We start from the raw sequence: 14,492 nt of genomic DNA, 5'->3' as shown, positions 1-14,492 counted from the left end.
GGGATGCCCCGTTGGCCCAGATGCCCATCGTAGCCCCCTCTGCCCCGGGGAAGACGGGATGGAGGATCCAGGTGATTCTGAGTCCCCTCCTCATGTCATGCAAATTGCCTTTTACAGAAGCATGTTGTGGAGACATTTTTTGGATTTGACGAGGAGTCTGTGGACTCGGAAACATTGTCAGAGACGTCCTGCAACACAGACAGGACGGACAGGGCTCCGGCCACGCCCGAGGAGGACTTGGACGACGTAAGCGGACCTCACCCTGGGGATGCTTGTACGGCGCCTCCCGCCTCTGGCCGCTGCAGGCATTGCCCCCTCACTGTGAGGCACGAACCCTGCAGGACCTGTGTGATCACAGTCCAGCGTCCAGGAAAGGTGGTCCCCACTTTCACAGGTTCCGAGAATGGTGATGGGGGCGCTGGCAGCACGTGGGGGCCCCTTCCTTCCGCAGCACGGCTTTCACACAGGAGATCCGTGGCCACTGCGTTGTTGCTTACCCTTTGTCATTGAAACTGCTGAGTGGCGGGCTGTTGCTCGTCCCCCTGTGCTCACGCACGCACACGCGTGCACACGCACACAGACGCACACACCACCCACGTATATGAAGACGGCATATCATTGTAGGAGAGGATCCAAGCAGCACTGAGAAGGGTAGAGAGCAGAGTGAAAGCCGCCTGGAGCCTCTCAGCGTGGCTCAGCGCCCTCGCGCTTCCTGACTCCCCGCCTGTGCCTGTGCGCGCCCGCGTCCGTGACCGTGGCTCTGGTGAGCCGGAGCCACAGGGAGGGAAGAGCAGCTTCACCCCCCACCTCCCCCACCTGGTGGGGTTCACTCAGGAGACCCCATGAAACATGATCACGTCAGACACATGCTTTTTGATTTGCCCTTTTCACCAAGAATGTGTAACAGGCATCTTTCGACACCAAACACTGTGTTGCACATCACCCTCTGTCACGAGCAGATCCTCATGGATCTGCACGTGCGTCCAACCTAACAGGCCCCGATGAGAGGTGTTACACGGATTCCAGGTTCTCACAACCGCGGCGATGCTCTTTGAGTGGTTGTTTCCTTAGGAGAAGCTCCCAGAATGAGGAGGGCTCCTCGTGCTGGGTGGGAGGGGCGCCCTTTACAACGGAGATGCTCACCGTGCAGTCGTGCAGTCGGGGCGGGCTCACCCTTGCTCGCCTGCACGTGACTGAGTGATTCCCGGGGTTCAGGGAGCTCCTGGGAAGGGCGCTGATGGCAGAGAAGGCATCTTGTCCCCGAGCCCTTCACTCCAGAGTTCCAGTTAGGTCCTGGCAGTGACCGGGTCATTATGTAACTGTTGGCAGCAGTCGTGAGATCTGGACATGCGCTTTGCCTGACTTGACCCTGGCATCGCAGTTCACGTCAAGTCACGCACTTCCTTGTGCTTTTCTTTTCCATGACGTTAAGACTACAACCCGAGAAGAGGCTGACCTGAGGTTCTGCCAGCTGACCAGGGAGTACCAGGCCCTGCAGCGAGCCTACGCCCTCCTTCAGGAGCAGGTGGGGGGGACGCTGGACGCCGAGCGAGAGGCCCGGGTAGGTGCGGCGGGCGGGGCGGCGAGCGTCTGGGCAGAGGCCGGGTGGCTCGTGCCCTTTCTGGCATCGGGATTCCATAGGGGTGCTGAGCGAGGATGGGGACGCCTGACAGCTTCCGCCGCGACAACATTCCAGTCTTTAGCAAACCGGACGGGGACTATCTGCCTATCCTCAGTGTGACAGTGGAACTCGCAGAAGAAACGCTGCCATCGCACACGTGTCATGTGCGCCGTCCATTGGCAAGAACGGTTTCAGAATTTAAGACTCAGTGATGAAATCAGGCTCACTGTTAAACAGACTTCCCTCTCTCCTGGCTGAGGAGCCCTCAAGCCTGTCCGTAAGGAGCCCAGGCAGAGACGGTCGGGGTGTCCAAGCCCACATGGCGCTCTGCTGGACACGCAGGTCTGGGCCACGCCAGCCCTCGTGCTGGGCTGAGCTCTGCCTTGTAGTAATGTCCGCTCACTGGCCATCACCCCACCTTCAGGAGTCACACAGACCAGGGTCTGCTGGCCCTTCCTTCTGAAGGCGAGGGGGACTCCCAGGGAGCACACCCGCTGGGGCCAACGTTTCACCCCAGCGCGTCCCCGTTTCATTCCCACAACAGCCCCGTGAGATGGGAGGTGGCGAGTGAGGCTGGGGGAAGGAAGCTTCTAGTGCTACAATAGCGTTCCACCTGTAACCGATAGATTGGAGGAGGTATACTGCTGGAAGTGGTTTGGGCTGAATCGTGGTTTTCATTAAAAATTTCATCTACTTGCAGCATTTAAAAGTCAGGAGATTTCACATAGAAATCCTAATTCCTGGCTTCTCTCGAGGGCTCAGAACACCTGGCAGAACGGGGCTTCCCGTTCCACATAGTCCCATTTGGCCGCAACCACTGGGTGGCACTCCCCCTGAGATGGGACATGTGCCTCTGGTTTGCCACAGTCCCCACCACTCCCTATTACCCCACACCCAGTTGGCTTCCTTCTTTATAGTAGCTGCCTGGTCCTTGGGGTATTTTGGAATTCAGCCCTTGTTCTAGGTGGCAAAGGCCCACGAGACGGGCTAAGCAATCATGAAAGAGTTGCTGGCATTCGTGATGCAGCCGCTGCACTTGGTCAGCTGGGCTGGGACCTGACGTGAGTGAAGAATCTGGCCCCTTCTCCAGTCTGCAGACTTATTTCTAAACTGAGGCGGTAGCACTGACAGCCTCTCAAGACCTTGCAGTTCTTACACACGTCACACCTGTAGGTGACAGAGGAACCAAGCAGGCCAGTTTGCACGTGTGCTCCTAAAAAAGGACCCGTTTCTTAGGACTGGATCCTGCAGCCTGGTCCTTTCCACTCTCCTGTCACCGTCCAGGGTGACATGCTCACTTCCTGGTCTTTTTCATTTCAGACTCGGGAACAGCTCCAAGCTGATCTGCTGAGGTGTCAGGCCAAAATCGAAGATCTGGAGAAGTTACTGGTTGAGAAGGGACAGGTGAGCAGAAACGGTCATGTGTTCTGTGGCTGTTTACATTTCTGTTCCCTTGGTGGTGTCCCTGGGGCCTTGGTGCCAAGGGGACTATTGTGTGGATCTGCATCGTTCACTGCAGAGACAAGAGAAAAAAACACTAGCCGAGACCAGGCGAGAATATCCCAGCTCACGTGCCTCTTTCCCGAGTTTTTAAAAATCAGACGCGTTATGAGATCCTGACTTGGCTTTTTCTTTGTTTGTCAAATGCACAAGAATAGGAGACAATTCCAAAAGGAAAGTGGTCACCAAGATCTTTTCTGACTTGAATCTGGAAGAAAAGCTGGCATTGCCTATGAGGATTCAGTTGTGGAAAAGAACTGGTACCTGCAGCTAGCTCTGAGTGATGGCAGGCAGAGGCGGCCTCGGGATTCCATGCGGTGACTGCCACATAAAGATCTGGGCCCCGAGCTTCTCAGATTAAAGTCACCTCCGTTTGCGCTTTCTCTGAATTTGGTTAGGCATGAATTCTCTGAATTTGAATTCATTGCATATGTTGACAGCAGGACACAGTCGAGAGGCAAAACCTGGGCCCAGACCCATCCCCTGGGGTGGGGGGACCCTGAGGGGCTCTGGGTGGAGGTCCAGCCTCTCAGAGTATAGCATCTAAAAGCAGCATGAACCCAGGGGTCAGTACGGGTGGGCCATGCTCTCCACGTCAGAACTCTCTGTGGAAAGAGATAACCGGGACTTCTCAGTGGCTTACCACGAGGTTTCTGTCCTGCTTGACGCGCTGCGTGTCCTCCTGTAGGCAGAGGGTCTCCGCTCCATGTGGTCACTCAGGGATCCAGCACTGGAGGCAGCGCCATCTTGTACTGGCCTATCCCTAGCACATCCTCCTCGACAGGGGCCAGGAGAGGCTGTTCAGTGCCTCAGCCTGAACAGGCACATTTCCTGCCTCTTGTGAGGGTGCCAGGGAGTGTGTGGGCAGGTGGAGTGTGTGGTGGCACCACTGCCCCAACCCCAGGGCAGGAGGTAACCTGAGGAGGTCTGGCATGGGCTACTAGAGGCCCTACGGTGGGACACTGGGAGTGGGGAGGTGGGTGTAAGGGAAGGGGTTGTAAGAGGCTCCAGGAGGGTTAACGGGGGCTCAGGAAGAGCTACGGAGCAGATGGCTTAGAACTAAGTCTGGTGTCCAGTCAGTGGGATGAGGGCTCAGGTTGTGACTGACATTCAAATGGAGGCAGCTGGCTAGTAACCGGAACTCAAGCCTGCACAGAGCAGTTCACTGTGGCAGCATTTATGCAGGACTGACTGGGCACAGGGTAGCAGCCAGCCCTTGGGAGCTGGTCACGTAACCATGGTCCAGAATCCTCTGCGGAGGCAGGAGTGCAGTGCAGGGCACACGCTGCAGCAAACCCACCACATTCCAGCCCCACCACTGACCTGTTGCACAGCCTTGGGCAAGTTACGTGGTCTCTTGTGCCTCAGGTTCCTCATCTTTAAAATGGGGCTAATAATAGTACTTAACACATAGGGGAAGGGGAGACTCAGCAGCAGCTGGGCGGAGTCCAGGTGAGAGATGAAGCTGTTTTCGGACTCCTGTCCTAACCGGCCGTTGACCTCAGCTTCCCTCTTCCAGGCTGAGCTCACAGATTGTAACTTACCCGACCACAGTCTACGAATAAGTTAACCTCCTACCTGAGGGTGCTAGGCCCTGTTTGTGGGCCCGCTCTGCCCTCAGTTCCTACTAAATGAAGAGGCCAGTTTGGGACAGAGCACATGGCCATTCATTTGGTGAGCACTTACCAGAGCCCTTGCCCTGCGCCAGGCTCTGGGCTTGGTGTGTGGGATAATGTATCAGTTAGCTATTGCCGCCTAACAAATCACCCCCAAACTTAGTTGTTTACAATAACAAATATTTTATTTGGCTACAGTTTTATGGGTCAGCAGTTTGGGTTGGGCTCAGCTGGTGGTTCTGCTGCTGGTCTCACCTGGGGTCATTCTAGAGGCTTCATTGTTGGTAGATCAATTGGGGATAGATGGCCCCAGTAGCCTCTCTGTCCTGTCTTTGCATTGGTGCCAGCTGTTGGCCAGATTCTTACGGTCTCTCATCCTTAAGGAAGCTACCCTGGCTCCTTTACCTGGTGGTCTGGGGGCAGGAAGAAAAGGCAGCCCCCAAAGCACAAGTACATGCCACGCCTCTGCCTGTGTCACATTCACTAATATCCCAGTCACCAAAGCACGCTGCAGGCATGCCCAGCCTCGAGGTTGCAGGAAGAGATGCATCTCTCCATGGAAGGAGCTGCAGAGTCACGTTGCAAAGGGGCACAGAGATGGAAGGGACGTTGCCAACAACCTCCCACAGGAAAAAAGATGAATGGAACTGGCTCTGTCCTCACAGGGACTCAGCCTCGTGGGACCTACACGTGTGTCAACCCAGGGATGGCGCAGGGTGATAATGTTGGGTAGAAGGAAGGGAGGAAGAAAGTTCCCTCGTGTACTCCTTCATCCATCCCCTGGCGTTTATTGAGCACCAGCTGTGTGCCAAGCACCATGCTAGGCACTCAGGATGCTGGTGTAAAGGCAGACTTAGCGCCTCGTGCTCCTGGAACGTTCCTGGACAAGACTTGTCCAGGCAAAGAGACTTGGTTAGGGCGTCACGGGCAGAGGGTCTAGGATGAGCAGAAATGTGTTACTGTAATGACTCCAGGTGTGTTGAGTGTGGGCAGACCCTTGGGGTGCGGCCTGGGCGCTGGCCTGCGGGCCGCAGAGAACAAGCCAGGGGAGGGTCTGTTGGGGCCAGCTCAGTCGCCGTACAGGTGCTTTTCTGTCAGTGATACAGATGCGCTCCCTGTGCTTTAAGGAACATGAGAGGTGGAGGAGGGATGCGCCACAGACCTGCTGGTTCTCTTTTTCAGGTTTTGAGGGATGATGCGATCGTTCTAACTGCTGTCCTTTTCTCTGACGTTTTCATAGAAAGTTTCGTACAAAGTGACCTTTCCCACTGCCCCTTTATTTGTTATTTAGCTGTCTGTTTGCTTCAATGAGTGTGAACATATTTAGTACTTTTCCTTAGGATTCCAAATGGGTGGAAGAGAAGCAGCTGCTCATCAGGACAAACCAAGACCTGCTGGAAAAGGTATGTGCCGCAGACACCCTGACGCCTCCGCAGGGGGTCACCCTGACGCCTCCGCAGGGGATCACGGAGCCCCATGGGCTTCAGAGGCCTGCTCTGGCCGCAGGGGTCGGACCCGCGCCCCTCCCGGGGGCCCCCGGCCTCGGGTCCTGGTTCTGTCCTCTGGGGCGGGGTCCACAGAACTGGGTTAGAGCACGCTGCAGGCATGACTGGGGCTGCCCATTCTTCTGATGCTGGGCTTCCAGGCCACCTCTGCCATTGCCCTGGGTTCCAGACCTCCTCCCCCGCCTGCTCCCCGTGCATGGGCCTGAGGCACTGGTTGGCAAGCAGGCCCTCGGCGGTCATAGTCCAATTCATGGACCGGAGGCCGTGGCGCTGGCAGAGCTGAGCCTGGCCTTCCCTCTCTGGTCATGGAACTTTCTGGTCAAGGAACTTGCCAGAGCTCTCTCAAGGAGTCAGCTTGGCGAGTAGATCTATAGCTTCGGGACAAGACTTTAGCTTTATTTTTTTCTTATTTGTGAACAATTAGTGCTTTTTTTTTAAAGTAAATTTACTGAGTCATGCAACCATCCCCACAATGCCATTTTTATCTTTTAAAAAATTTTTTGGCTGTGCTGCACGGCATGCAGGATCTTAGTTCCCCAACCAGGGATCAAACCCGTGCCCCCTGTAGTGGAAGTGTGGAGTCTTAACCACTGGACCGCCAGGGAAGTCCCTCCACCATGCAATTTTTAGAACTTTTTCAGCCTCCCGTAAAGATCCCTCGTGCTCATTTGTAGTCTCTCCCCATCTCTCACCCTGCAGTCCCTGGCAACCTACTTTCTGTCCCGATAGATTTGCTTGTTCTGCACCTCCCGTACTAGTGGAATCGGACCTGGGTTAGGCCGTAGCTTCTAAGCATCCTAGAATGCCCCAACTGTATGAGCCCAGCCTTGCCCCCTTGGGTGGGGGGCCGCGGCCCTGTCCCAGCTCTGCACTGGCCCGCTGTGTGGCCATCCATTGTCCCATGTCTCTCCACAGCATCTGGGGCATTGGGACAGGACTGGTCATTGTCCTGCGAGGCAGCCCCGTGCGTAGGGAGAGATTTTGTATCCTTGGTCCTGCTCGCTATATTGGGAGACACGGAAAGCTCTCACAGTGTTTCCAAATGTCTCCCGGGGGTGGGGCGGTACCACCCCAGTAGAGACAGGAGGGAGTAAAGGTGACCGTGACCCACCGGGGCCCTCGTTTCCATGCATTGTCTTAGTCTCACCGCAGACAGCCTAGTGGGGGGGGACTGCTGTTTGCCTCTAAGGTACCGACAGCTACGTAGCTGGCCCAGGGTCTCCCAGGGGGGTTGGGACCCAGGCCATCCCCCTCCCAGACTGTGCTTTGGGGAGATCTGCTACCATTCGGGCTCCCCATAGGAACACTCTGGGGAGTACAGGGTGCCTTCCTGCCGGACTCTGGGTGGGCTGACTGGGGGGCCGGGTCGGAAGGAACTCAGACAAGCTCGGGGATCACTGTTGCTTCCCCCACGACTGACCTTGGGGACGGGACTTAATCGCTTCATGCCTCAGTTTCCCCACCATGCGTGTATTCAGCAAACATCTGGCCCCCGTGCTGGGCCAGGCTCGGGGCCGCAGGGGCGCAGCAGGCGCGGCCTCCGTCTGTGCCATCCCCAGCTCCCGGAGCAGAAAAGGCCTTCTTCACCCACTCGCTGAAAGCCTCCCCTTCCCACCCGCCCCCTGGTGACAGCCCCTGTGTCCTCAGGCCAACACCGAGGGGGTCTGTGATCGAGGGACACATTCTCATGGCCCCTGGTGAGAGACAGTGGTTCTCCCACCCGTTAACCCACAGGTATTTCTGCTCCAGATTTACAGGCTGGAAATGGAAGAGAACCAGCTGAAGAACGAAATGCAAGACGCGAAGGATCAGAATGAGCTGTTAGAGTTCAGAGTGCTAGAGCTCGAAGTAAGAGACTCTATCTGTTGTAAACTCTCAAACGGAGCAGACATTCTCTTTGAGCCCAAACTGAAATTCATGTAAAGTCCCAGATGTTTTCAAGCATGTGTAAGGGGACGTGTGACACTTGCTTTCTTTTCTTTTTTTTTTAAATCTGTATGTTCAGAATAATTTCACTGCCTTAATATGTTCTGGAGAGAATGCTCACCGAAGTCTTTGGACATGTACCAGAGCTAATATATTTATTGCCTACGGCTTGTTTTTGCACTTAATAAAATAATTTGTTTTTGCAATATTTTGCCTTTTTTATTTGTGTTTCATTTCCATAACTACTTCCTTCTTGCATGCATAGTCACCTGGTATGCATTCTGCAAACCCGGACAGAAGCACTGTTGCAATTAATAACACACCTTTTTAAGTGACCTTGCATGCATGAATCTCACCTTTTGAGAGAGCGGGGTCTGACCTGGCCCGCAGCTGACTCTATAATGTGTTTACTGCTAGTTTGGCCCATTTTCTATTTGCCAAGGTAAACACAAGGTAAGTAAACAGGGTAAAAGAAAGTATTTGCATAGGCGGTTGAGAAAGCTTGTAACGTTCCAACTCCTTGATGCAGTGAATACAGACATGGCAAGCAGTATTGGACTAACACAATTGTTGTTTGTAACTCAAACGGCAACTCAGAATGACTCTTTAGCGTGAAGGGAGATTGGATGTTGTTCACAGGTAGAAATCTTGTCCCAAATCTTCAGTGACTTCCCACATGCACGGAGTTGGACCCAGTGTGAGGGGTATTGATGGGACTATTGCTTCCTACTGGAACTTTGCCTCGGGTGTGTTACTGTATTGCCTTGCTACCACTTCATACTCCTTTTTTGTTTGTTTCCATTTAAAAATCATCAACCTGTGAGACATCACCTGAGTTTGTGACTGGTTTTCTCTAAGCATCTGTGGTGACACGGCTCTGCTGTCCCTCCGCTGAAGCCTTCGCATGTCCAGAACCCTCAGTAACAGCGAGCTCCTTGGCAATGTTGGTGTTTCTCTGATTTTGTTTTCTCCTCCCGGCCTCAGTTAAAATTCTGCTTGCACTGGAACTTCCCATCTTGTTCTTTGTTGTGCTGACATGGACCGTGGCCTGAATATCTCAGAACCAAGTGTTGCCGTGCAACTCAGCTCTTGCTTGAACCTGAACTGAGTCCTTCCTTCATTCATGCAGCAGAAGTAGAAGTTAGGAAAGGTCATGGTTAATACTACTGCCACTGTTAGAAAACCTTTCACGTCTCTTTGTGTCTTTCTCATGAGAATTCCATAAGCATCGGTCGCTTTACTAGAACTTTCTTTGAGTGTCTCCACCATCCTTTGGAGCCATTGGAAACCAGTCTTTTGCCTTTTGTTCATATAAAACGTGAGCTTTCTTTTGTCACCTTTTCTGTGGAGACCCCATTTAAGTAAGCATTACAGGTAGGAAAGGCATCTGTAGCACGGAACCATTGTGAATTGTGGTGTTCTTGTCTAATAAGGTTTTCTATCTAAACCGATTCAAACCAGCTTAGGCAGATTGGGGCTTGGTGGAAATTAATTGAATTAATGGCCCCACCCTTCCTCTCTCCTTTAGAGCATCTGCTTAAGACCTGCCATCTGGTGCTCATCTTGGCTACATTTCTTAGTTGAATGGGTAAAGAAGTCCATTGGTTCTGTAGCTAGGTTCTGCAGGCATGGTCCAAGGCAAGCTTACTTACCATAATTTTGAGAAAATAAAAGCAGTTTGATTTCAAGGTATCATTTGGAAAAGATCTTCTCTGCTGGCTGACCTGTCCATTGCTCAGGGTTTAAAGGCAGCTCTGTGTAGAAAACACATTTGAGACCAGAGTACTATTCTGCTGCTGTATTTTATTTCTGTAAGTAATTGGGCTTCTCCTGTCCTTTTTAAAAACTTGTCACTTTACACATGATTAATGTACTGCTTCTGGGAAAATGCTTGCTCTCCCTCCTGAGTAGTTGAGATTTGACTATTAATCTAAGGCAGAGGTAGAATGATCATTGCAGTGTTAGTGCGGTTCAAAAACAAATTGTGAACAAAGTCAGCAGATTATATTGAAGAAGATGTGAAGCCAGGGTCAGGGTCCTGGCCCTGCCACTCACTCATGTGGGACCTCGGGGGTCTCTGCCTCCCCAGCCTCCTTCTCTTTGTCCACAAAACGGAGGCAGTCATGGCTGCCTCATGGGGTTGTGTGAGGATGAAATGAGATAACGATGATTTCTGTTGAAATTTCACGCGCTTGTTCTTCCCGAGTGTTTCATGATGATAGTGTGACTTCCTGAGCTTCCATCAGCAGGTTAACTCAGGACACTCTGCTAACCGCTTCTTCCCAGCTGATTAGATTAAGAAGTAACCCCGTGTCCACAGGAGATCCACTGTGGTGCAGACAGGACACAGTCTCCATCAAGATTGTAGCCTGAATGCGTGCTTTCTAGTAACACCTTTGCCAACTGGAATTCGTTGGTTTTTGCTGAGTAACGTGGGAAAATGGCAAGTGGTAAATAATCCAATAAAGTTCTGTTTTTAAACCAAATCTTTTCCCCAGGAGAGAGAGCGGAGGTCGCCAGCATTTAACCTCCAAATCAGCACCTTCCCCGAGAACAACAGCAGCGCCCTCCAGCTGTTCTGTCACCAGGAAGGAGTTAAGGTAGCGTGCCTGGGGGGTGCCCCCGCTCTACTACGGCCACAGCCTGCTCAAACGCTAGGCTCAGCTGGAAAGGGGATCGTGTGCCGGTGCCAGGGGTAGAAATGATTTTAACAAGATACCCCCGTCCCTCCACTATATTTTGAAAGTCAGAGTTCATTATTCCAGTGGGTCACCAAAGGTTACTCTACCTGTACTCATGTTAAAAGAGCAGAGCCTTGGGATGCAGCCTTGAAGGTAACAGCTTGGCTACTTCCCAGCTCTGGCCTGTAACCTCTCTGACCCTCAGTCTCTTCATCTAGGAGAGCTGAGTGGCAACACCCACACCGTGAAGTGGGTGTGACAGTTAAATTAGATAGTGAACATGAAGGGCTCAGTGCAGTGCCCAGAGTGTGCTGAGTATTCTAGAGACAGTAGCTGTGGTCGTTCTAGCAGCTCAGTGTTTGCCGTGACCCTGGAGTCCCGCTAGGCCCGCGGGCACAGAGGGGTCCTTCTGACCCACAGGATTCCGTGAGCCTTTCTAGAAAGCGGTGTTTGTGCTGGCGTAAAACTCAGCCAATACGCAGCAGTTACCAGTCCTCCCTCCCTCCCTGAAGGAACTGCTAAGAGTAACTCTCTGCCCGGCCTTAGGCTCTAAGAGACGAGAAAGGGAGAGGTGTCTTATCGAGGACTGAGGGCTGAGGCCCTAGATTGGTGTGCATGGTCTTTGTAGCTCACACAAAATGAACGTTGGACATCTTTTCCAGGATGTGAATATTTCTGAACTTATGAAGAAATTAGATATCCTTGGCGATAATGGGGTAACTATGAGCGATCGGTTTCCGGTTTCGTGTTCTTGTTTTGATTCGGGTGTACTCTGTGTGGCTTTTGTTTCGTTTCGTTTTAATTTCTTCCTAATTTAAGAGATCTACTTAAGTACAATGTAAGGCTTTTGTATGGCCACATTCCTGCGTGGGTGGCTGGGTCCACATCCATCAGAAGTGGGGTTCTGAAGTTAGATCGTCCTGATAGCCCGTGAGTGATAAGGGGGGAGAAAGCCTAAAAATGAATGTCCAGGAAGAAAGTGGAATCAGTCGAGGTTTCTGAAATCAGAAAGTGAGACTTCTGCCTTCTCAAAAGATCAGCTTGAGCGAGGCCCTATTTCTAAAAGGCTCAGTGCCACTACATGAGACATTCCCACCCCGAGGGCCAGTCCTCAGATATGTCACATCTGGTCCCGTCAGTGAGTGGGGCTGACCCTGGGGAGGCCGCTGTCAGCGTTGTGTAGGGCTGACTGTCTGCACGTGATGTGAGATCAGTGTAAAATGCCCTTGCCCATTTTTGTGTTTTAGAATTTGAGAAATGAAGAACAGGTTGCAATAATCCAGGCTGGAACTGTGCTTGCCCTGTGTGAAAAGGTAGAGCCCAGCGGCATTTCTGTCCATACACCGTGTCTGAGCTTCCCGGCACCATACAAGAAACTGTACATTGGCGTCTCGCTTTGTTCTGGAAGCATGGTTCTGGTCCGTCTGTGTCTGCATGCGCACGTGCATGCCTTTTTGTTTTCTGATTAACGTCACTCATACTTATGGTAGAAAACTTAGAGACCGTGAAAGGAAATCAAAACCCCCTTCAAGGAAACCATCTGCGACAGTTGGGCTATTTCCTTCCAGTTTTTTCCCACGCCCTTTTAAAAAACTTGGTCAGGATCATACTTGAGTTTTTAATCCTGCTTCATAAGCTTCCACCATGAGAATGAACGGCCCTGCATCATTCCACCTATAGCCACACGCTCGGTACTGGTTCTTTCGCTGTTAAGATATTGAGGGCGTTTCTGCTCTTTTTTCTATTTACCATCATGCAGCGATGAGCGTCTTTACCCATAAGTTTCTATCTACATATTAAAACACTTCTACAGGATAGAGTCTAGAAGTGGAATCACTGGGCTGATGGGTAAGAGAGTTTTTAAGAGCTTTCATGCTGTCAAACGTTTTCCGGAAAAGTGGTACCAATTCCCCTCTACCTGAGTGTTACCGCTGCCGGTTTCTTGTTCAACAAGGCATATATCACCACTAAGAACTCTGCTGATAGGATAGGCAGAAATTATATGATGTCATTATTTTAATTTTCATTTATTTGAGTGCTAGTGATAATGGATTTTTGTGTATTATCCATTTTCTTCTTTCTTGTGAATCGTAATTACATTCCATTGCCCTTCTTTGTTACTTATTCATTCATACATTAATTCAATCATGCATTCATCTATTCACTTACTTAATACGTATTTGGTCATAACTATGGTTTTTCTTACTGACTTATCTATGTGCTTTACATACTAAATATAATAACTTACTGCCGTATTTATTAAAAATATATCCTGGTTTGCCTTTTCCATTAATTTAGGGTGTTTTAGGCATATCCAACTTGTTAATGTAGTCTGGTCTATAGATCTTTTTCTTTGAAAGCACATGAGTTAAACTTTAAAGTGCTACTTATATCTTGATGAAGTCTTCATGATCTTAATCAGGATTCCTTCCAGAATCTTTGGAAGGGCATTTAAAATATAGTTTTCTTCCCTGAGCACCTGTCCATCCTTCCCCGAGTACAGGGCACTAGACGTTGGTAACAGACTTATGGCAGACCCTTGCTGAGGTCACACAGGTGGTTAAGTGGCGATGCCCACATCACTGCTACTGTCACCTGGCTGAGTCTGTGTCCTCAGGTGGGTCGGGAGATGAGGATGACTCATACCTGGCTGGCTGGTGGCCCCTCAGATACAGGTGATGGTAAGTGTGCATTAGTAAACATCCCTCTCACCAGGAGAGCCAAATGCGACAGCGTAGCCTCCAGGGGGTCACGCAGAGAGCCCAGCAGACACTTCCAGTTCATTCCTCGTTCACGCCAACGTTCACTGAGAACGAGCCTCCCAGCGCCCAGCGCCCAGCGCGCCCGGAGGACGTGGCGATGCCAGACCCAGGCCTCCTTCCTTATCCCCCAGAGGCCCCTCCTGGGCTGGCTCTTAGCCCCCCGCAACCCGCCAACTGCGAGGGCTGCTGCAGGCCAGCGCCTTCCTCCCTCTGAGCCGCGAGCCTTGCAGAGTTAGTGTCAGGACTCCAGGACACGGCACTTCTAAACGGGACCGAGCCTCGCTGCCGAGCACCTGGGGCAAGGCTGGGGACTGAGAGGTGTTTGAGCGATGGTTGCGGTCAGTGAGCAAAGAGCAGCGACTGCCAGGGACTCGGGGTGGGGCTGGGGCAGTGGTCCTGGGGAGGGGGCTCTCCCTCTCTCCTGCCCCCAGAGACTCCTGGAGGGGGGCAGACTGTCGGGAATCCCCAGCCCTCTGCCAGTTACCGAGTTCTCCCGCCCCGGGCCCTTCCCGACACTCTCCTCCCCACACCAGGTTCCAGACCCACGGCCTTGGCCCCAGCTCGGGCTTTCAGGGCTCCTCTTCTTCTCCACAACTGTGCAAGGTTAGCAGCACGGGTCCCTGGACACAGAGGACACGGGGCCTGCCTGGCATGCGGCTGCTGTCTGCTTTCACCCTGTCGCCCACCCCGTGCCCACCTGTACCAGCCCCTGCCGGCTGCTGCCTGTCTGCCAATGACCACAGAGCCCTGCCAAGCTGGCTGGCTGGCGCTACACTCTGCTGCCCTGGCCTGCCAGCTCCTCTCGAAATCCCACAAGGGTGGTGGCAGGAGAGGCGGTGCCCGGCGCTGGCCTTTAGAGGCCCGACTCTGGACCAGGTGAG

The 14,492-nt window shown here is 52.4% G+C and overlaps 2 protein-coding genes across 3 annotated transcripts in view; one reads left to right on the top strand and one right to left on the bottom strand.

Moving 5' to 3' along the window:
- Positions 1-14,492, top strand: part of JAKMIP1 (janus kinase and microtubule interacting protein 1) — a 70,574-nt gene that overhangs the window by 35,364 nt on the left and 20,718 nt on the right. Inside the window, exons 8-15 of one of the 2 annotated variants that reach the window (XM_060148531.1) lie at positions 118-246; positions 1,433-1,561; positions 2,942-3,025; positions 6,078-6,140; positions 7,992-8,090; positions 10,667-10,768; positions 11,512-11,565; positions 12,097-12,162. In XM_060148531.1, coding sequence (XP_060004514.1) covers positions 118-246; positions 1,433-1,561; positions 2,942-3,025; positions 6,078-6,140; positions 7,992-8,090; positions 10,667-10,768; positions 11,512-11,565; positions 12,097-12,162 — 726 coding nt within the window. Of the gene's footprint in view, positions 1-117; positions 247-1,432; positions 1,562-2,941; positions 3,026-6,077; positions 6,141-7,991; positions 8,166-10,666; positions 10,769-11,511; positions 11,566-12,096; positions 12,163-14,492 lie in introns of those variants that run through there. The other variant, XM_060148532.1, reaches the window with a different exon arrangement.
- The window catches only part of EVC (EvC ciliary complex subunit 1), a 313,725-nt gene continuing 307,038 nt past the window's right edge, over positions 7,806-14,492 (bottom strand). The window contains exon 22 of the transcript XR_009540394.1: positions 7,806-7,820. The gene's annotated coding sequence lies outside the window, so the exon portion shown is untranslated. The remainder of the gene's footprint in view (positions 7,821-14,492) is intronic.

The sequence above is a fragment of the Lagenorhynchus albirostris genome, chromosome 4 (genome assembly GCF_949774975.1).
Source record: "Lagenorhynchus albirostris chromosome 4, mLagAlb1.1, whole genome shotgun sequence".
NCBI classification, from domain to species: Eukaryota; Metazoa; Chordata; class Mammalia; order Artiodactyla; family Delphinidae; genus Lagenorhynchus; species Lagenorhynchus albirostris.
This window is presented reverse-complemented; position numbering and strand designations above follow the sequence as displayed.